This window comes from Callorhinus ursinus, unplaced genomic scaffold, assembly GCF_003265705.2.
Source record: "Callorhinus ursinus isolate GAN/ISIS: 27379988/994484 unplaced genomic scaffold, GSC_fseal_2.0 scaffold38, whole genome shotgun sequence".
Taxonomy (NCBI): Eukaryota; Metazoa; Chordata; class Mammalia; order Carnivora; family Otariidae; genus Callorhinus; species Callorhinus ursinus.
Window position 1 is genome coordinate 13,552,765 of NW_027397100.1, and position 21,104 is coordinate 13,573,868.

Genomic DNA, 21,104 nt, shown 5'->3' on the forward strand with positions numbered 1-21,104 from the left:
AAAGTAGTCCTGGAGGAGGCTGGGATTTGCTTATTAAGGCCCCACGACCCCAGAGATACACAAACACTTGTAAATAGCGGGGAGGGGATGAGTAAGGTGTGCTGAGCGCTCACTCTGGGCTTAGCACTGTCCTAAATGCTTTACATGTGTGATTTAATCTTAACAAAACACACGGTGGCCAAAGAAATGAACCTAAAATAGATGTTAACTTGCATATGACAAATGCTTGTTAGAATTACAAAATGAAACAAACATACTAAAGATGCTGAAGTTGGAAAGATAGGGGGGAAAGTCGTAGGAAATAGCCAGGAGGGCTCCCTCCCATTCCAGCCTGCAGGCAAGTAGCTCAGACAGACCCATAATCCAGAGACAAATTTAAGGCGAGAGGCGCGAACTGGCTAGAAGCATTGGCTGGGTTGCCCGCGTCAGCAGCTTAGCAGACGCAGCACCTTCCTTTCCTTCTCTCCCACATGCAGGCAATCTCGTCCTGCTGATTTCTCATCTCCCCATTTCTGGACTGTCAACCTCTTTTCTTCTGATGCTCACGTCTAAAAATCTTAGAAACGTTATTTTTGATGTGGATATTCTAACCGAATAATACACTCTCGTGGTTCAAAAATCAAAAGGCATCAAAATGTGTCTGAGGACATATGTCCTTCCCCACGCCTGCGCCCACCTGCCCAAGTCCCCTCCCAAGGGCAACTTCTGTTTCCAATTTCTTGTACTTCCAGAGATGTCTGTGCACAGATACACAGAGAGAGAGATCTGTGACGTGAACGGAAGCATACTTTTCAGAGTTCTACACTCCGCTTTTTTCCAACTGACAATACATCACCGAGATTATTTCACATCTGTACATAAAGCACGGCCCCCCCATTCCTTTTTAACAGCCACATAGTATTCCATCGTGTAAATGAGCCATTGGTCTTATTTCCTATCTTTTTTTGCTCTCACAAACAAGGCTGTGCAGTGCATAACCTTTCAACCTCTCTTTTCCTATACCATGAGTGTGCGTGTAGGGTAAATTCCCTGAAGGGAATTGCTGGGTCAGAGAGCATGTGTTTTTTGTCTTTTGATAGACATTTTCCAGGTCGCCTCCGAAGCGGTTGTACCAACTTCTACTCCACCAGCAACACCTGTACTCCCCTAGCCTCGCCGACATAGTGTGTTACCAAATTTTCGGTCCCTGCCATCGTGGTGGATGAAGAGGGCATCATGTTTGAGTGAATATGTGAGCCAATGACTAAAGCACATGAAAGGATGCAAACGTTCTCCAGAGAGGCTCAAACTCTCCCATCCTACAACCGTGAACCAGTGCGGATGGCCGGCACACCACCAAAGTGACCGTCAGGCAGAGCAGTTTGGGGTGAGCTGCTCTGAGCAAAGCGGAGCCGCTCCCCTGGGATCACAGGGGGCTCCCTACAGGACTGTCAGGGCCCGGAGGAAGGGACCAGGCCCGTCTTGTTCGCTGCTGTTATCTCCTGTGCCCAGACCCCAGCTTGGCGCTCTGTGGAATGAATAAGTTCACCCTGACCAGCTGGGAGGTGGGAAGGGGCAGGCTGCACGGGAGATGGGTAGGCAGCGATCCCAGGATACATTGGTCATCAATGCTGCTCAGGGTGAAGCGGGTGTTGGAGAATCGGGCAAAGCCATCCCGGTACAGCCAGGCCCGAAGCGGGAGGTACTGCGTCCAGGAGGGAAAGGAGGGGGAGGCAGAGGCAGGGGTGAGTATGAGCACTTTTGCCCCTCTGAGCTTTTGAACCTGCTGTTTCCTCCACCCGGAGTGCCCTTCCTTCCTTCCCACATCACCCCTCAAGAATCTGCTCCAGCGTCAGCCTGCTCCGATTCTAGTCCCTCCTTTCCTGGTGCTGGGGGTGGGAAGAAGGTACAGAAGGGAGTAGAATGAACAGGCCTCTTCTCTGCTCCACCACCACGGGCAACACCCCAGCTCAACGTGTGTCCATAATCCCCACCAGACAGTAAGCTCCAGGAGCACAGGGCTGAGCCTGCGTCCCACTTCCCTATGTCCGGTGCCCCACACAGAGTGCCATACCATGAAGGTCTGAGCACTGTTGAATGAGTGGTGGGGGGGAGCACAGCAACTCCTGGTTTGAGAGCAGGCTCTGGGGCTAGGCTGCCTGGATTCGAACCCCAACTCTGTCGGTCACCAGTGTGTGACTTTGGACAAGTCACTCAACCCCGCTGTATCTGTTTCTTCATCTGTAAAATGAGGATAATAATAGAACGGACCTCCCTGGTTATTAGGAGGACTGAATGAAATAAAATCTGCCAAATACCAGGGCTTGGTACTTAGTAGGTGCTCAGTAAAAGTTAGCTGCGGTTACCACGGATGGCTGGGTGAATAAAAGGTAGAGGGCAAACCCAGACCCTGGGATGGCAAAAGTGGGATTTGTTTACTCACCCCCCTCTTATCCTCAGATGCCCCGTGGGTTCTCCCAGGCAGGCAAAATCAGACAAGCTCGCACAGGTGCTCTCCCCAGAATGGCTTCTGCCCCCTGTCTCCCTCCAGCTGTTCCTTACCTGCGGCTGGAGGAGGGGCCCCTTTTAGCTACTCACCGACATCACCAGCACATAGACGCGCAGGTCAAACTTGCGGCCTGTCGGGCAAGGAGAGAATTCATGCAACAAATACCGACCATGGGCCAGGCACCGTGCTGGGTTTGTGGGTTATAGTGATGGACATACAGAGGTGAATGCCAATAAAAGCACACGAGGTAGAAGGACAGGGTAACTGGCGGGGAGGGTTAATACCCAGAAAAGCCTGGGGTGCCTGGGTGGCTCGGTTAAACATCTGCCTTTGGCTCAGGTCATGATCTCGGGGTCCTGGGATCAAGCCCCACGGCGGGCTCCCTGCTCAGCGGGGAGCCTGCTTCCCCCCTTCCCTCGGCCCCTCCCCACCCCCCAGCTCGTGCTATCTCTCACTATCTGTCTCTCTCAAATAAATAAATAAAATCTTAGGACATGCTGGGGAAAGGCTGAAGACATGGGATCAGGAAGGCTTCATGGAGAAGGCTCCAGGAAGAGAGGTGCCCACTAACCCAGAAGGGTGGGCCTTGGGGCCCGGAGCCAGCAGAGTGGAAGGATATGGGGTCAGTAAGGTCAGTGAGGTCAGCAAGGTCAGCAGGGGCCAGCTCATGTGCAGGTTTTGCATTTTGTTTCACCAACCATGGGAAGCCACTGAAGGGTACCTTGTCCCCCCGGCTACTGTGTTGGAGTGGAGCACAGGGGGCCAGAGCAGCTGTGGGTACCAGTGAGGACGGCAGGGGACAGTGGCCAGAACCGGGATGGAGGGGTCAGACGGATTCAAGAGCTGCATGGGAGCCTGATGGAGGTCGGAGGGGGGAGGAGAAGAGAGGGGCACACCCGGAATGGTCTCCGACCTCTGGCTTAGCACCCAGGGCTGGAGGGGCTGGGGCCACGGGGAGGCTGGGGAATGAGCCCCATGGCAGGGGGAGGGCGAGGTGGGATGTTAGGCTCGCTGTTGGGTTTGAGTTGCTGGCAGGTGCCCAAGAGGGCATGCCGCAGGCTGTGGGACATCAGGATCCGGGGTGTCAGGGTGAGGTCTCAGCTGGAGACAGAAAGCTGGGGGGTCACTGACATCCGGTGATGCCACAAGAAAGGTTGGGGTCACTGTGGAGAGAGGAGAGGACGTTGCCCGGGGAGGTGAGAGCAGCCAAGCAGCACAGATGCTTGTTCTGGGCAGAGGGGCCATCTCACCTCCTATCAGGTAGGGATTTTCGATATAGCGCTGAGCTACGTAGTTCTCCACAGGGATCTCATCCTTCTGGTCATCAGAACTTCTTGCATCCTAGTTGTAAAAATAATGATTATTAACATTTATGGAGCATTCCTTGTGTAGGAGGCATTGTGTTAGGTACTGTCCTCGGGGTATATCAACCCCTATCAGGGAAGTAAGTACTCATGTTATCCCCAGTTTACAGATGAGAACCTGAAGCACAGAGAAGGGGAGTGACTTGCCCAAGGTCACACAGCTGTGCAGTGGCACAGCTGGGAAGTGGACCCGCAGGCTGGGCCCGGAGCCTCGGCATTTAACCTCCAGACCTGCGCTGTCCATTTACATTTAAACTGATGAAAAGTAAATGAAATTAAATACTCCCACATGGATGTCCGTTGAGGACATTACGCTAAGTGAAATAAGCCAGACACAAAGGACAAATACTGTTTGAGTCCACTTAGATGAGGTCTCTAGAGTCGTCAAATCCACGGAGATGGCAAGTAGAAGGATGGCCGCCAGGCGCTGGGGTGGGAGGAGGGGAAATAGGGAGCCGGTGTTTCTTGGGGACAGAGTTCTGGAACTAGATAAAAGAGTTCTAGAGGTGGACGGTGGGGAAGGTTGCACAACAGCGTGAATATACTTCATGCCACTAATTATACACTTAAAAGTAGTCAAATGGCAAATTTTATTTATATAAAAAAAAGGAAAAGAAATGTAAAATCCAGCCCTTGAGCGGTACCAGCAGCTTTTCAGGTGCTCAGTGTCAACACGTGGCTAGTGGTCGCCACACCGGGGAGAGTACAGGCACACACTGGCCCACCTCTGTAGAAGGTTCCATTGGTCAGCGCTGCCTGCAGCACCACACAGACGCCCAAGGACATTCCTGTCCCTTCTCTGCCTGCGGGTTCTCCCGCCCTCACCAGCTCACCAGCCCAGCTCAGGAAGACAGCAATGCCCTCTCTCACACCTGTGCAGCACCTCACCATCCGCAAAGCCCTTTCTCACCCACTGCCCCCCTTCCCAGTAACCTTGTGAGAAAACTGAGGCCCAAAGGCAAGTGTCACTCACTTGGTGAGGTCACACAACAGCCCAGTGGCTGGGAACCCCTGGAATTCAGGGTTCCTGGCCCCCAGGGCAAAATTTCCTCCACTTACTGTCACACCACCCCAAGGTAACCAGGCCTCCCCTTCCCGGGCGCCGGACCACCCCCTACCTGTACTCACATGGCTGCCAGAGGGATTGACAGCGCTCCGGGCCGGCGGGGCCTCTAAGCTGGTCAGCTTCTTGCCCGCGGTGCCCTGCCGGTTTCGTGGGCAGAATCAGGACACACAGGGGAGGGGGGAAATTCATTTTTTGAGTACCAGCTCGTGCAGTAGGTGCTGGTTGTGTAGGAGTTGGTCATCCTGCTCTTCTCCCTCACCCTGCACTATTTTTTTTTAAGATTTTATTTATTTGAGGGCGGGGGAGAGAGGGAGGGAGGACACAGAAGTGGCATGAGAAGCAGACTCCCTGCTGAGTGGAGAGCTGGACGTGGGGCTCGATCCCAGGACCCTGGGATCATGACCTGAGCCGAAGGCAGACGCTTAACCAACTGAGCCATCTAGGCGCCCCCCCTCACCCTGCACTATTAAAATCTCTCAGGTTCAGAGGGGTTCAGCAATTTTCCCAAGACCACACAGCTGCAGAACGGCATAGGCAGGACTGGAACCAGGATTTCTGCTGCGCTGTGTCTGGGATAGGGATGGGGTAGTGGGGAGGGAGGGAGCTACCTCAGGCTCAGCCTAGGATCTACAGGAAGACTCGGCCGAACTCTCCCCAACCAGGTGAGTAGGAGGCCCAGGTATAGAGGCCATGTACTCAGGTTTTAGGCATATTAACTCATTGTGTCCTCAGCAGGTACTATTACTACTATCCCCCATTTCCTTAGGCACAGACAGGTGAAGGATCTTGCCCAAGGTCACACAGCTATTAAGGGGGAAAAAAAACCAAGATTTAAACCCGGGCAATCTGGCTTCAGGGACCCCATTCCTATGGGCCTGCCCCAGAGCTTCCTTGCCACCCTCCAAGCTTTGAAAGAGGGAAGGCGGGGCCCCTCATTGCAGCAAGGGCAGAGGTAAGCTTACCTTCCTCCAGTCCATGATGTCCTTCAGCCTCCGGAAGAGGAAGATGCCCTTCCCTTGGGACCGGGCTACCTGGGGTGGGGGTGAGCGCAGAAAGAGCAGCTCTCAGCCCCATGTTGCTCCTTGTCAGCCCCTGTGCCTGGGCACCTGCCCAGACTTCGCTCACAAAGGCATACAATGGCATGAATTATACAAAAGAGCAGACAATTAAAAAACCATTTCTAACAGTCTTGGGAACACATCATCCAATTCTTTTTTTGGAAATCAATTTGCCTTCCTAATTAGGTTTTGCTTCAGCTAATACTGATCAGCCTGCATTTACTGAATCCCAGCATGGGTAATTCATAGCTTCACAGAGTCCAGGGACTGGGGACATCTTTAATATCATGCAGAGCAGTCAGCACCAAAGGCATTACTCCCTCCTGTGAAATCCCTCGATGATGGTCACCTGCCTGGCCTTGCCCGTCCACAGTGCCGGGGAGCTCACCACCCTCCCCCACCTCCCGACGCAGCTCATCTGTTGCAGGATAGCACTAGTCAGCTGTCATCCCAAAGGCATAGATTAGGTGACTACTGTGTGCTGGGCATGATGCTATTGAAGTGACCTAGACCTCACGGAGCCTTCACAGCCTAACCTGTGTTGAGCTCAAATTTGCCAGCCTGGCTTTGGGCCTGTAGGGCCTCCTAAAACAAATCTGATCCCTGGGTCCCAGAACAGCCCTTTGATCATCTGTAGCCACTGAGCAGGTCCCCCAGAGTCGTCTTTCCTCTAGCATTAAGGCACCCAGGGAATGCAAACTCTTGTTTCCCTCTGTTCTCCTCTGAGCACGGCCAAGTTGGCCAGTGTGAGGCTCTCTGTACAATGTAGGGGCAGGCAGAGTGGTTGGGCATGGATGGCCAGGTTGTCCACTGCGTGAAGGGCTCCCGGTCATGGAGGCAGTGGGAGCCCAAACCCAGCTCCGCCCTGCCCGCAGCGCCGTGTGCTTGATTCAGGGTTGTGCACACCCAGAAGACGCGGGTGGAGCACTGGTAGGGCTCAGGGACAGCTACCTGTGCACCACTATTTTGGAAGCAACTCATCAGTGCACATCAAGGGCTTCCATGGGCTCACGGCCATGCAAAAGACTTAAATCCACTTCACAGAAGAAGGTCACCCAATGTAAACAATGAAAAGTCACTCGGCTTCATTAGTCTCAAGGAAATGCAAATGAAAACCCCAAGAGGATACCACTCCATGCTCCCTGAGAGTGGTTAAAATTAAAAATGAACAATAGGGTCGCCTGGGTGGCTCAGTAGGTTGAACATCTGACTCTTGGTTTTGGCTTAGGTGACGATCTCGCGGTGGTGAGATCCAGCCCCACCTCAGGCTCTGCACTCAATACGGAGTCTGCTTTAGGTTCTTTCTCCCTCTCTCTGCCCCTCCCCACTCTCTTGCTCGATGTCTCTCTAAGATGAATAAATAAAATCTTTTCTAAAGGATTAAAACAATGAAAGACGAACAACAGCAAGTGTTGGTGAGGCTGTGGAGAAACTGGCACTCACAGCTGCTGCTGGGAGTGCACATCGTGGGAAACAGGCAGCATCTGCTAAAGCTGAACACAGGCACCTGCTCTGACCCAGAAGGGCCTCTCCTAGGCCCCCACATGGCAGAAACGGGTGCACCCGGGCACCCACGCATGCATCCCGGAACATCCACAGCAGCACAACTCACAGTGGCTCCAACCTTGAAACGGCCCAGAGGATAAAGAGTCACATGGTGGAACAGTATACAGCAGTGATGACTAGCAGTGGGCAGTCACCCGCGTCAGTCGGGATGAATCTCGTCAACATAATGGTGATGGAGAGCAACCAGACTCAGCGCAGCAGTATCTCATGATTCCCATGATATCAAGTACAAAGGCAGACAGGTGCGTCTGTGCTGTTAGGGCCTAGAGGGCTAGTGAGTGGGAGAGGGTCTGGGGGAGCTGCCCAGGGGCCGGCCAGCGCTGTCTATGGCCTGGGTGCTTGTTACTCAAGTGTGCTCACCTCCAGAAAATTTACCAAGCTGTGCCCCCATAACTCGGGCATATTCTGTTTACTAAACTTCAATTGAGAAGTTTTATTAAGGCTCCTGCCTTTTGTTTTTTTGGTTTTAAGATTTTTTTTTAATTTATTCATTTGAGACACAGAGATACAGAGAAAGAGAGAGAGAGAGAAAGAGAGAGAGCATGAGGAGAGGGAGAAGCAGGCTCCCCGCGGAGCAAGGAGCCCGACGCGGGGCTCGATCCCAGGACCCCGGGATCATGATCCGAGCTGAAGGCAGATGCCTAACCCTCTGAGCCACCCAGGTGCCCCAAGCCTCCTGCCTTTTGATCTGGGAGCCCCCACCCCCACCCTGGTGGGCTGCCTTCCCTACAGTCATTCCCTTCCCTCTCTCTGGCCGTAGAGCCAACCTCTCACACGGAGGCTGGGAGGACCACACACCTGTTCTGTCAGCCTCTCTTGCAGCTCTTGGGAACCACATGACTAGTTCTGGCCAGCGAGACCTACAGAGACGTCTGCTTAGGGCTTTGGGGCTTCTAAGAATGACTTTCTTCCTTGTTAAAAATATCAGGATCAAGGCGGAGGAGGAGAGAGGGAGGGAGGGAGCCAGAGCTGGAGGGAGAGAGAGACGAAGAGATGCCTGGCTCCTTTCCTTCTCTCTCTGAATGCTACAGTCTGAGGAGGTGAGGTCTAGAGCTGTCACACATGGTGTGACACAGTGACACCTCTGATGGCAGAAAACCAACACACGGAGGGCTTTTAACGGTATCATTGAGCCCATCCCCAAACCTGGAACTTCCTACCTCTGGCTTTCTTGTTAGAGGAGGTAATAAAACGCCTCTATTGTTTAAAGCATTGTTTGTTACTGGGGCGCCTGGGTGGCTCAGTCATTGAGCGGCTGCCTTCGGCTCAGGTCATGATCCCAGGGTCCTGGGATGGAGCCCCGCATCGGACTCCCTGCTCCATGGGAAGCCTGCTTCTCCCTCTCCCACTCCCCCTGCTTGCGTTCCCTCTCTCACTGTCCCTCTGTCAAATAAATAAATAAAATATTTTAAAAAATAAAAAATAAAAATAAATAAAACATTGTTAGTATGTTAGCAAACATGCCTGTTCCAGGAGATGCCTTTCTAAGGGAATAATCCTCAAGAGTGGAAAATAAACTTCCTGCTTGGTGATAATATCAGGGTTTTTAAGACTGGGAAATCACCTACTATCTAGCTCCAGCAGATTGTAGTTTGCAAAAAGAGTCACAAAAATATTTCCAGTCCCATATGTTTTTCCGGAACCTTGCTACCCCCATCACCCGACCCTCCACAAAGAGGTGAAGTCGATGTGCCCTCCCCTTGAATCTGGGCGAGCATTTAGGACTGTCTCTACTGATCGCAGATGGCAGGGGTGATGTTGTGTGGATTCCAATGCTGGGTCATCCAAGGCAATACAGCATCCATACAGCTTTCTCTTTGGGGGATGGTTGCCCTTGGAACCCAGCCACCATGCTGGGAGGAAGCTCAGGTCATATGGAGAGGCCCACACGGAAGGCAACTGAGTCTTCCAGCCCTCCACCCTGGCTGAGCTCCCAGCCAGCAGCCAGCACCGACTTGCCAGCCGAGTGAGTGAGCCAGCTTGGAAGCGAATCCTCCAGCCCTCATGGGAGCCGTCCCAGTAGACGCTGGAGCAGCCAGGAGTCTTCCTTGGCAAGTGTTGCCCAAATTGGAGGCTCAGGGGTTAAATAAGACATAACTTTTGTTTCCAGCCACTGAGTTTTGGGGTGCAGCAACAGAACGCGGACACTAACATTAGGGGAATGGTTTATAACGACAGCAGATGTTTCCTACATGCCAGGCACCAAGATTTACGCACCTGACCTCGTGAAAGCTTTACCAAAAAATCCTCTACGTAGGCATTAATACTATCCCCGTTTTGCAGCCAAGGAAACCAAGGAACAAGGCCAAGCACTCTGTTCAAGGTTACCCAACCAGCAGGTGACAAACCCAGGTAGTTAAAACTGTGCTTCACAAGCCTGAGGCTCATGCACCTTCCGCAAAGTGCCAGGGAGTACACAGAATCACACGACAGACATGGTCGACTCCTGGGAGTATCGATCTTACTTGATAATTTGGAAGTAAAACATATTATTTTTCTAAAAAGATAAATCAATTGGAAAATAATATGAATGGATTATGAGAATGAGCCATACTTTGATTTTGCACCACCTGCGGCCACCCAGGGCCCTCGACCCGCCGCTGCCACTGCCTGTCCTGCCCCTGGGGGCCATTCATCACGTGGCATTCACTGGGTGTTACCCATGGGGTTGGTGGTCTACTCAGCTACCCTGAGCAGGGAAAAAAATTCCCTTTTTCTCTGCCAACAAAACCCCATTTGTTTTTTCCTTGTTGTTTGTTTAATGTAAGCTCTACCCCCAACGTGGGTCTCAAACTCACAACCTTGAGATCAAGAATCACATGCTCCACCAACTAGGCCAGCCAGGCGCCCCCAGAAGAACCCCATCTGGATCACCTCTTCCCGGTGGTCCTGCCCCCCTGGGAGTCTGAGCCCTCCCGGGGCTCCCACGCCCCTGCCGCCACGTGACTGTTCGGGCGCGGGCCAGCAGGTACCAGGGGAGGTCTGCGGCAGTGACCTCTGGGAAGTTCGTGTCTTCTTCAAAAGGGACACAAGACCAGGGTGTTCGTTTATTCCTGCGGCAGGTGAAGGGGTGAGGAGGCGAAGCTAAAGGTGTGGCAGCCACGTTGTGACTGAGAGGAGAAGCCAGCCCACTGGGGTGGGAATTGATGATGCTGTTGAGCTGCCCACCAAGGTTGTTGAGTCGTTCCTGGAACTGACCTTTCATGATTAAAGGAAATGTCCTGGCGTCCGTAAACTTGAATGAGAAGAACATTTTTCACCCTAACCAGATTTTCCCATTGCCTTCCATTATGAATGTGGACAACATACCGTAGTAGTATTAGCCACGCCTGTGACTTTACTTTCAGAAGAAATCTGTTATTTTTATATCACATTACGGTGGTTGCAGATATCTCAAAATATTGTTTATGCTCATTATGACTTTGAAATTATGGTAACTATGGGCCTGCTGTTAGACTCTCTTCAGCTGTGAATGAAACTTCTACGGCATCAAGAACGTTTCGTAGTGTGTGTGGTGGTCGTGTGAGGCTCTCTCTGGTCTCTAACGGCAGGACCATGCTGACTGCCAGACTGGCAGCCAGTGGTGCAGTGCCTGCCTGGCCTCGCCTGCAGGAGCTTCTCCTGCCACAGACCAGCTGACCCAGGACCGCGTAGACAGGAAGCCTGGCCCACTCCTGGGAGACAGGGGACCTCCTCTGGCCGGAGGCCTCACCCAGGCCTCTAGGTGCTTCTCTTCCTTCCCTTTCTCCCTCACTGGGTCTGACAACTGTCCCAGCCCCTGTCCCATTCCCTCCCCCCATTCCTTACAGGCAAAACTCCCCGCACATTCGATCTTGCCTTGGCATCTGTTTCTCAGAGGACCCACTAACTGTTTGTTTGATAACTGTTTTTCAATATAGTTACTTCCTTTTATAATCAAATTACTTTATCCTTTTAAAAACACTCTTTTGTGACAGTGTGAAACACGATTTTCACCAGATGCCCAAGAGACCCAAGACGAGCCCCTGCCCTCTTGTTTGAGCTCCCATTAGTCGGGGCTTCTGTTCTGTGCTGCCCAAAGCACCCCCCGACTCTTTGAAGATTGCAGTGAAAAGGTCTGAGAAGCTCTGGTGGGGTAAACTTGAAAAACAGAAGGTAAAATTCTATTCTTCCCGTCCTGCAATTTAGACAGAGGCCCCCAGAGCTGGGAGCGGCCTAGTGGTTGCCCTGGATGCTCACGGCCTTGAGTGAAATGTTAAACCAGATCTGCAGACACAGAGGGACTGATGGACAGGCCCCAGGACTGATGGACAGGCCTGGGCCCTGACAGCCAGCACCTGCCCCCCAGTCACGTGAGGGAGGCTAGACAAGCAAGCGTGGTCCCACGGTCTGGGTCCTACCAACCTCCCGCCCACCCAAAGGGCCTGAGCTGGTGGGAGGGGAGAATGGTCAGATAGAAAAGAAGTTTGGATCGATGCAATTTTTACATCACCTGGGCTTTTAAATGGCAAACCCAGGGGCTTGTTCTTACACTCAGAGTGATAGCAAAGCTCCGAGATGGGCTGGGGCTCAGGCTCCGTGGGAAGAGGGGTCGCTGAGGGTGGCACAGAGGGGACGATGCTGCTTATTCCTTTCTGAGTCCAACTCACTCCCTCATTGCCCCTGCTCTGCTTCCACTAAAGAGGAAGATGCAGACTCAGCAGGCCCTAGGGGACCGTGCAGAGGAGGCGCCGGAGGGAAAAGACAGGCCAGTGGCTGCCTTCACTGGCCCCACCACAGCAACTATGTGAAAACTCGTGTGTGTGGGTGTGCAAGGACAGCCCATCTCACAGAGACAGGCCTTGTGGGAAGAGTGGAGGGATTTGGGATTTTTTCCCTTTATTTTCTAAATGTGAAGTAACGTCCTATTTTTTTGTTTTGTTTGTTTTTTACATTTTCCCTACCCCAAAGGAATCCAAACAACAGGACTTGTCGACTGATTTTGCACCACCTAATACTCTAGCCCAGTGGTTCACAGTTCTGTTGCTCCGGAGAACCCTGGCTGCTATATCCGGGACCTTGCTAGAAACGCAATTCTTAGCCCCCACCCCAGGCCTACTGAATCAGACACTGAGGGATGGAGGAGGGGCTTTAGTAAGCTCTCCAGAAAATTCTGATGCACTCTCAGGTTTGAGAATTACTCCTCTACAGTCTCAGTCCTCAAAGTGTGGTCCACGGACCTGCGGCAAAGGCCTCACCTGGGAGCTGGTTAGAAATGTGGACTCTCAGGCCCTACGCAGACCTGCTGAATCAGCCTCTGCCTTGAACAAGATGCCCGCTGATTGTGGGCACATGGTGGGTTTGGGAAGCACTGACCTAGTGCTTTCCAGGGGCAGGGGGAGAGAAGGTGTTGCCTGGACTCTTGGAAATCACAGCAAAGATGGTCAATGACTGGACACCTAAGTGCCAAGCCCTTTATATAACTTGTATAACTCACGTATATAACATGTTATCCTTCATTGGATTCTCTCCCAACCCTGGCAGGTAGGTACACTTGTTAATTGCACTTTACCTACAATGAGGATGCAGACTTAGAGGGGCTGAAACCTGCTTGGGGTCAGCCGGCTCATAAGCATCGGGGACAGAGTTAAAGCCCAGAGCACCCACTCTCTGCACCCCATACCCCAGACAGGGTGTTGCAGCTCTGCAGGGGCAAGAACGCACGCACGCAGCCAAGATGCCGCCTCTTAATTACAGCCGTCTTGTGTCTGCCTCTAACAAAGGCCGTGGGCTGGGAAAGGAATCAACTTAATATGCGATTGCTCTTTCCAATTAGCACAAATTACCATTTGTCTGGGAGGATAACGCTGGGAGCTGGAACCGCCCCGTGGGTTGCAGTTCTTGGCTGCCTAACCCCTTCCGCTCTGGCTGCAGAGAAGGGGATGCAAGCCTCCCAGCAGGCCTCACCAGGGACAGGAGCGGGAGGCCCCGGTAAACGCTGCCTGGGACCCAGTTGGGAGCATCCGTGGTTTTCGTCTGCCTTCCGAGGACCTGTGCTACTGACTGTGCATTGGCCAACACTGGCCCTAGTGCCCAGCTGCACAAGGAAGGGCTGCCCTGTACTCTGCTCCCCACAGCTCCCTTCCTGGGGCCTGGCACATTCCCAAGCCCGGGAAATAGTAGGGGGCTTTGCTGATGCCCATTCAAGGCTCTGGTGGCTTTGCGGTGAGAAAGCAGCCCTGGCACGAGGAAGAACCGAGGGGCTGGTGGGTACTCTGCCACCTGTGCCCTCCAGGCTGACCCTCTGCATCCTTCAGGCCACAGCCTGAAGTACTAATTCTTTTGATAACAATAGCAACAACAGCAGCGGTCCCTTACGGAGTGCTTCATGTTGTGCTCTGCCTGTGGTAACTCAGTCACACAACAGCATTATGAGACAGGTACTGCCATCTCACTTTGCAGATGGGCAAATTGGGGCACAGAGAAGTTAAGTAGTCGGCCTGAGGTCACACAGCTAGTAAGTGGTACAGGCAGAATTTGAAGGAAGGGGTTTGGCCTCGGAGCCCAGTCTCCCTTCAGAAAAGCCTGCCGGGCAGCGGGGAGCCTCCTACTGTTTCTACACTTAGCACAGCTCCACGCACGCACGCAGGTGTCCTCTGTATTGCCTGCGCCCAAGGAAGGCGGAGACCCACTTCCAACTCGCTGAGGGCTGCGTCCCCAGCGCCTAGGTCTATGCCTGGCACGTGGCAAGTGCTCAGCGAGTATTTACGGAAGGTCTGAATACATGGGTCTCGGTCTCCTCAGCTTTAAAATGAGGTCATAGCTCCTCCCAAGGGCCATCCTGAGAACCGGGCAGCGCAGGTAAAGTGCTTGGCACGGCTTGGCCGCCACCGGTTCCTCTCCTGTCAGGAAGAGAGGGGAGATCTGAGCTCCAGCAAGCCTCAGGATTCCCTGCCCTGGTGTCCTGAGGATCACTCGTTCAGCTAGGAAACATGCATTGAGCACCTACTGTGTGCTGTCATAGCTGCTGGGTCCACACACTGCGAGGAGGAAATGAAATCAGCCCTTGGGGGCTGGGGGGAGGCGGATGGTGCATCTGAGGCTGACTTGCCAGGCAGAATTTTGTCCTGGGATGTGCCGCGAGGGATCCCTGCTCTGTCTGGTGCCCAGGAGGCCCTCCCTCTCACCACCCCCTCCCCCTGCTCCCGGCACTGGGCACGCACAGGCTTCATGATCCAGGTGATTCCCGGGTTTTTGCGGAACTCCTCCACGAACAGGTGGTACTCGCATGGCATCTCAAAGGTTTTGGGGAAGAAGTCGCACTTGGCTGCCTCCAGCTTTCCGGCCTCGCGCTCCAGTTGTTTCCTGAACCGCTTCAGGTTCTTCACCATGTAGTTCTTGCGCGTCAGCTGGGCAGCAGGTGGGCGAGCACGCCGTTAGTGCTTGTGCCCACTGTCCTGCTCCAGCTCCCAGCCCCAACCACCCAGCTTGCCCCCACAGCCTCGGGTGCGCCAAGTAACAGTCATGGTGAGAGTAACTCTGAGAGCCTGTGGTTCTCTAGTGATCCCCACTCTACAGGCCAGAAAACCAAGGCTCAGAAAGGTTAAGTCAGCTGCCCAGGGTCACCCAGCTAACAGAGGCGCAGCCGGGATTTGACCCGGGCCTGTCTGACTCCCAAGTTCATGTTTCTAACTGCTAAGCTGCACTAACCTTTTCAAATCTCAGCACTGTTGGCTCCTCCGGTCCCATCTTTGTGGTCTGCTTCCCCCCCCCGGACCTCCCTCCCATCGCTAGACTCCCAGTTGCTCAAGCCTCTCCCCTGAAGTCACCTTACGGCTCCTTCGGCCCTTGCCCCGCCCATCCCCAGGGCTGAAATGCCAACCAGACTGTGACCTCAGTCCCCAGCCCAAGGCAGCCTGTCGTTCAGGTACCAGACCCTCACTCTCTCACACTCTTTAGCTCCCCGTGTATCTTGTGCATGTGTCCCGCACCCGTCACGTGCCCCACATTCTCTTCCACTTTTCCATGCTGGCTCTTGCACTCCCACGCCTGCTCGTTGCCACATCCAGTGACACGAATTGGCCGACTCAGTGCCCCAGCTGCCCCAGCTCACCTCGTAGTGGTTTCGGAAGTGACTGATGCGCACGTGCTCGTCCATGTAGGTGTGGTCAAAGTTCTCCCGGAGCCAGCTGACGTCACACCAGTAGAAATCCCACTCCCCTTCACTGCGGGGGCGGGGGGGGGGGACAAAGGTCACGAGCCGAGGCCCTCAGCACTGCCGGGGGTCTGGGGCCCAGGGAGGTGCACCCGAGGGGGGCAGGCAGCAGTGTGTTCAAGAGGAGTCTTCGGGCGGGTGGCTGCCCACAACGGGCTCTGTGAGGCCAGAGTGAAAACCAGAGAGATGTTCCTGCACAAATCCAGGGTGCTGGCCTCCTCTGAACAACCAGCAGAGCAGTCGCATGGAGCCCTGATGCCCCCTGGCACCTGTCAGCTGGAGGGAGGAGCTGCCGCCAAGTTAGACAGGGACGCCCCCGCGAGGTCACAGTCCCCAATGCCCCCCACGGCCCACGACAACCAGCCAGCCTCACCTGGTCATGCTACCTGCCTGGGTGCTGGAAGCATTTCTGTTGCCCACCCCCACTCCCCCAAAGCCCTCCTCCCGCGGACTCCTCAGAGCAGCCTCAAAAGGTGACAACAATCATCCCTAGAGCCCCCAGACAAAGATGACCCTGTTCACCAAGGCCCTGGCAGCACCAGGTTTCCTACCCAGGCCTGCCCAGCTCCAAATTCCGACCTGCTTCTTCACCACCACACTAAGGAGAGGGACAGGAAAGCAGGCTAATCTCCCCAGTCTGATGGCACAGCTGTGGGGCCGAGAGGAAGCGCTTGCAAACTACGTGGCGGGAAATAAAACAAGGCCGCCATGACTGCTTCCAACTCCTTCTTAAGTACAAAACTACAGCTGTAACTGAAGCCCCGTGTGGATGAGACTGGACTCCAGTACCAGGCAGTGGGAACCATGGATTCCCCCACTCACTTACTTGTTCCCTCATTCACGGAGAGGCTGCGAGAACAGGGTGGAGATGAGCCTGGGTCTCCGCACACAGACTGACCAGGTGCCGTCCTAGCCCAAGCCCTGACAAGTCGAGTGGCCTCAAACATGGCAGTTTTTACTCTTCTGCATCCAGCTTTCCCACTTTCAGTAAATGGGTATGATAACAGCACCTCCCAGAAGGTCTGCTCAATGATTCAGAGGTCATGCATGTAAAGTGCTCAAGAGCGTCCAATAGGCTTAGCTACTGTTAGGCAACAATATTCCCCGAGCACCATGTCAAGGCAGCTGGTTGCCCTCACCCCTCATATCTATTTTCACCTTTTTCTACAGTACCAGAATTCCCGACATTTACCTGGGAAAATGTCATCTGCGTTCTCCAAAATAAAGACTACATTTTCCAGATTCTCTTGCAGCTAAGCTAAGTTCTGGCCAACGTGAGACACTTCTAGCTGAGTTCTTCAAGGGCAGGGCATGCATTTTCTTGCCTCCTTCCTACCGACTGTGGCTTGGACTCTGGATGTAAGGCTGGAGCTTCACCTTAGACCGTGAGGACAAGGGCCTCACTCAAGTGATAGCAGAATGGAAAGATGGAAGCGGATGGATCCAGATTTCTATACCATCTCTGAACTTCCTACATCTGGACTTCAATGGGAGAGATAAATAAACTTCTAGTCTGTCAAAGCCTCTTTTACTTTGGGTCTCTGTTACATGCATCCAAACCTTAACCCTAACTTATATTAGCACCTACTATGTGCTGGGCATTGGATGCTTGTTCATCTCAGTATCCCCAGGGCTCAGCAGAGAAGAAGAAATGTAGGCTTGGGGTCAAGTAAGTTGTTCAAGGTCACAGAACCAGTAAGTGGCCAGGGAAAAGCAGCCCTTGACCTGGACCTGCCATCAGTGGAGGATTCAAGCCAGCTAGTGGGTGATGGCTGCATTCCTTGATTTTCCAGAGAGCTCTAGGACACTGGCTATGGAACAGTCCAGCTGAACTGGGTGTGAACCCCACTTTGACCCTTACATGCTGTATGACCTTCAACGATTGGCTTAATACCTCTGAACATAATCATATCTTGCTGGATGGTTGTAAGGCTTAAATAAGACAGAGGGTGTCCGTAAGGCGCCTGGCACATTTTGAGTGCTAAATAAATCTTGGTCCCTATCACAGCCAAATTGGGACAAGTCCCAGTAGCCACCGAAGGCAACTGGGAGAAAACAGAGGGAGACAAGGATCTGTGAGGCAAAGGGAAGAAGGGACGAGGCTGGCAGGGGTGGGGAGGTGTCTTACTCCTTTACTTCCACCCATCCTGGCCTGTGGCGAAGGACATCCATGAGAGTATTTATGAGAGTGGTCTTGAATCGGATTGATGCTCTCTGCTCTCTGCAAGACAAAGCAACGGAACGCTTGCTCAGGATCACACGAAAACCTGTATAGGGATGTTCGTAGCAGCTTTATTAATAATAGCCACAAACTGGGGGACACCTGGGCGGCTCAGTCAGTTAAGCGTCTGCCTTCAGCTCAGGTCATGATCCCAGGGTCCTGGGATCGAGCCCCGCATCGGGCTCCCTGCTCGGCGGGAGGCCTGCTTCTCCCTCTCCCACTCTCTCTGCTGCTGTTCCCTCTCTAGCTGTCTCTCTCTCTGTCAAACAAATAAATAATATCTTTTTAAGAGAAAGGGTCATATGAGGGATCCTTGTAGTGGTGGGAATTTTCCTTAGGGATGTCAGTATCCTGGTTGTGATACTGTGCTATATAGTTTTATTCTCTGTTACCATTGAGGGGAACCAAGTACAGGGCACATGGGATCTCACTGTATTATTTCTTAGAACTGCATACAAATCCACAATTATCTCAAAGTCAATATCTAATTTAAAAAAATGTAACAGGGGCGCCTGGGTGGCTCAGTCGTTAAGCATCTGCCTTCAGCTCAGGTCATGCTCCCAGGGTCCTGGGATTGAGCCCCACATCGGGCTCCCTGCTCCGCGGGAAGCCCGCTTCTCCCTCTCCCACTCCCCCTGCTTATGTTCCCTCTCTCGCTGTGTCTCTCTCTGTCAAATAAATAAATAAAATCTTAAAAAAATAAAAATAAAAATAAATAAAAAAACGTAACATATCTTTAGAAGTCTGGATAATGGCTACTTTTGTGGGGGAACGATTGGAAGAGAGTATGAATGGCATTCTGGAGTGTTGGGGCTGTTCTGTTTCCTGCATATTAAGTTGATGAAAATTCATGAGCTGTAAACTTATGATGTATGCACCTTTCTGCATACACAACAGAACTCTGTAACAAAATATACCACAAATAAAGTTAAAAGACTGGCTATAGATTAAGATAAAATATTTGCAATGCTTACAATCCATAAGACATTAGGACCAAGTACAAAAAGAGCTCCTACAAATCATTAAGAAAAAGACAAAGAACTCAATAGAAAAATGCCTAAGGAAAAAAAAAATGCCTAGGGGATATGAACAGGCAAGTCACAGCAGAGGAAACTTACCAGTATGCATGTGAAAAGATACTCAACCTTCCCAACAACACAGTAAACTAAAATACCAAGGAGAAGATTTCTGCTACAGGTTACAACATAAAAGGATGTAAAACAACAAGGGGAAAAAATGTACAAAATAAATATCACACTTGACTATGGGGCTAGTGGAGAACAATGGACAAAAGGAAACGTAACCAAATGATTCCAGAGAGAAAGGAGCCCTTCGTTGGGGAGCAGAGAGATGCGTCAGTTTCTAGGTCTTGGGGGGGGTGGTGTCTGAGGGCGGGCAGGTGGAGGAATGAGCCAGCCATGGAGGGGAGACTTTGCAGGCACCAGGGGAAAGCAGCTGAGCTTAGACAATACTAGGGTGGCCAGCCAAATCAAAATCTGGAAGAACCCCTTCCAAAACCAAACCAAGCCAAGCCAAACCAAACCAAAACAACATTGTGGCAAATTTGCTTAAGAAAGAAGCAGTAGAGGGGCACCTGGATGGCTCAGTTAGTTAAGCGACTGCCTTCGGCTCAGGTCATGATCCTGGAGTCCCAGGATCGAGTCCCGCATCGGGCTCCCTGCTCAGCGGGGAGCCTGCTTCTCCCTCTGCCTCTCTCTCTCTGTCTCTCATGAATAAATAAATAAAAATCTTTAATAAAAAATAAATAAAATAAAAAATAAATAAAAAAAAAGAAAGAAGCAGTAGAGAACACAGTAAAGCAGAAAGAAAACCCATATTCCTGCACATTGATGTGGTGTGTGTATTTGGGCAGCCCTGCCAGAGTTGAATCCAAAAGTGATCCAAAAAACCATAAACAAACAAACAAAAACCAAACGGCCGTCCAGCCCCCTCCCAGGGCAAAAGATCAAAACAGCAGTACAGGAGGCTGGGCTTGGAGCGAACTCAGCGGAATTAAAGCTTCAGTCCAGCCCATGTTCTACTCAGCTTTAGGAGGAATCCAATGATCAGCCCCCACCCTAACCACTAGTCAGAGGAAAGGGCTTACAGTCTCTGGAAAATCAGTCTCTCTTTCCCTCTCTCCACACATTATTCCTTTTGTAGGTCTGAATCTCCATCTGGTATAATTTTCCTTCAGCTTAAAGAACTTTCTTCAGTGTTTAAATACATGACAAAAATAACAGCACAAAGGACCAGAGGGGAGTAAACAGAGCATGCTGTTCTAGGGTTCTTAGGTTGTGTGGGAAGTGGTATAATATTGATTCAGTGTAGACAGTGATGAGTTAAGGGTGCATATTGTAATGCCCTAGAATAGCGGTTCTTGATGGGTGGTCCCAGTATTCCTCGGGGTCTTCAGGGGTTCACAAAGGCCTCCCTTTCCCAACTACATATCTTTGTGAGGCTGGATATTCTTCCTATTCTTCAACTGAAACAACCTATCACAACAGAGTGAATCCAGAAGATTTAGGAAGCCAAATGTTTTATATTGTGCCAGACATCAAGGAAATTCACAAAAATGTAAAAACAATGACTACTCATCTTAGTAATGCAGGAGGGAGAACACAGTTATAAGTTCATAAAAAATACATTATTTATGCTACCAGGTAGAGTACCTTGTTGCTTTTTAAATGAATTAATAATATTTTTAATTTATCATTTTAAATTTCTAATATGATATTGATAAATACAAGCCACACAAAAATTAGTAAGAGTCCACAATAATTTTTTAGTAGTAAAGAGATCCTGAGCTCAAATTTTAAGAACCACTGCTCTAAAGTAGTAAAGTCAGGAGTATTTAAAATTTAATCCAAAACAATGAAGAGATACAATTTCAAAATCCATCAGATTGGGGGAAATGTTTAAAATCAGACAAACACCAAGTGTTCGCAAGAACATGGAAATGATAATTACCCTATAATGCTGATGGAACTGTCAATTGGATAAATCTTTAGAGAGCAATTTGGCTTATTAAAACTGTCAGGTACTATTCATACACATTAGACTGGCAAAAATCTAAAAGTCCAAGTTTGGCAACAATGTGCTAAAACTGGAAACTCTTCCTGTGCTGGTAGAAGGCACTCCAGAGAACCACATGGCAGTACTTAGTAA

At 51.5% G+C, this 21,104-nt stretch overlaps 1 protein-coding gene across 3 annotated transcripts in view; it reads right to left on the reverse strand.

The window, feature by feature from the left end:
- The window catches only part of TTLL9 (tubulin tyrosine ligase like 9), a 37,205-nt gene that overhangs the window by 10,699 nt on the left and 5,402 nt on the right, over window positions 1-21,104 (reverse strand). Inside the window, exons 3-10 of one of the 3 annotated variants that reach the window (XM_025876622.2) lie at window positions 17,844-17,936; window positions 15,614-15,725; window positions 14,724-14,909; window positions 5,881-5,949; window positions 4,981-5,055; window positions 3,739-3,829; window positions 2,578-2,618; window positions 1,597-1,684 (exon numbers count right to left, since the gene is read on the reverse strand). In XM_025876622.2, coding sequence (XP_025732407.1) covers window positions 1,597-1,684; window positions 2,578-2,618; window positions 3,739-3,829; window positions 4,981-5,055; window positions 5,881-5,949; window positions 14,724-14,909; window positions 15,614-15,725; window positions 17,844-17,936 — 755 coding nt within the window. The remainder of the gene's footprint in view (window positions 1-1,596; window positions 1,685-2,577; window positions 2,619-3,738; window positions 3,830-4,980; window positions 5,056-5,880; window positions 5,950-14,723; window positions 14,910-15,613; window positions 15,726-17,843; window positions 17,937-21,104) is intronic. The other 2 variants (XM_073880594.1, XM_073880593.1) reach the window with 2 other exon arrangements.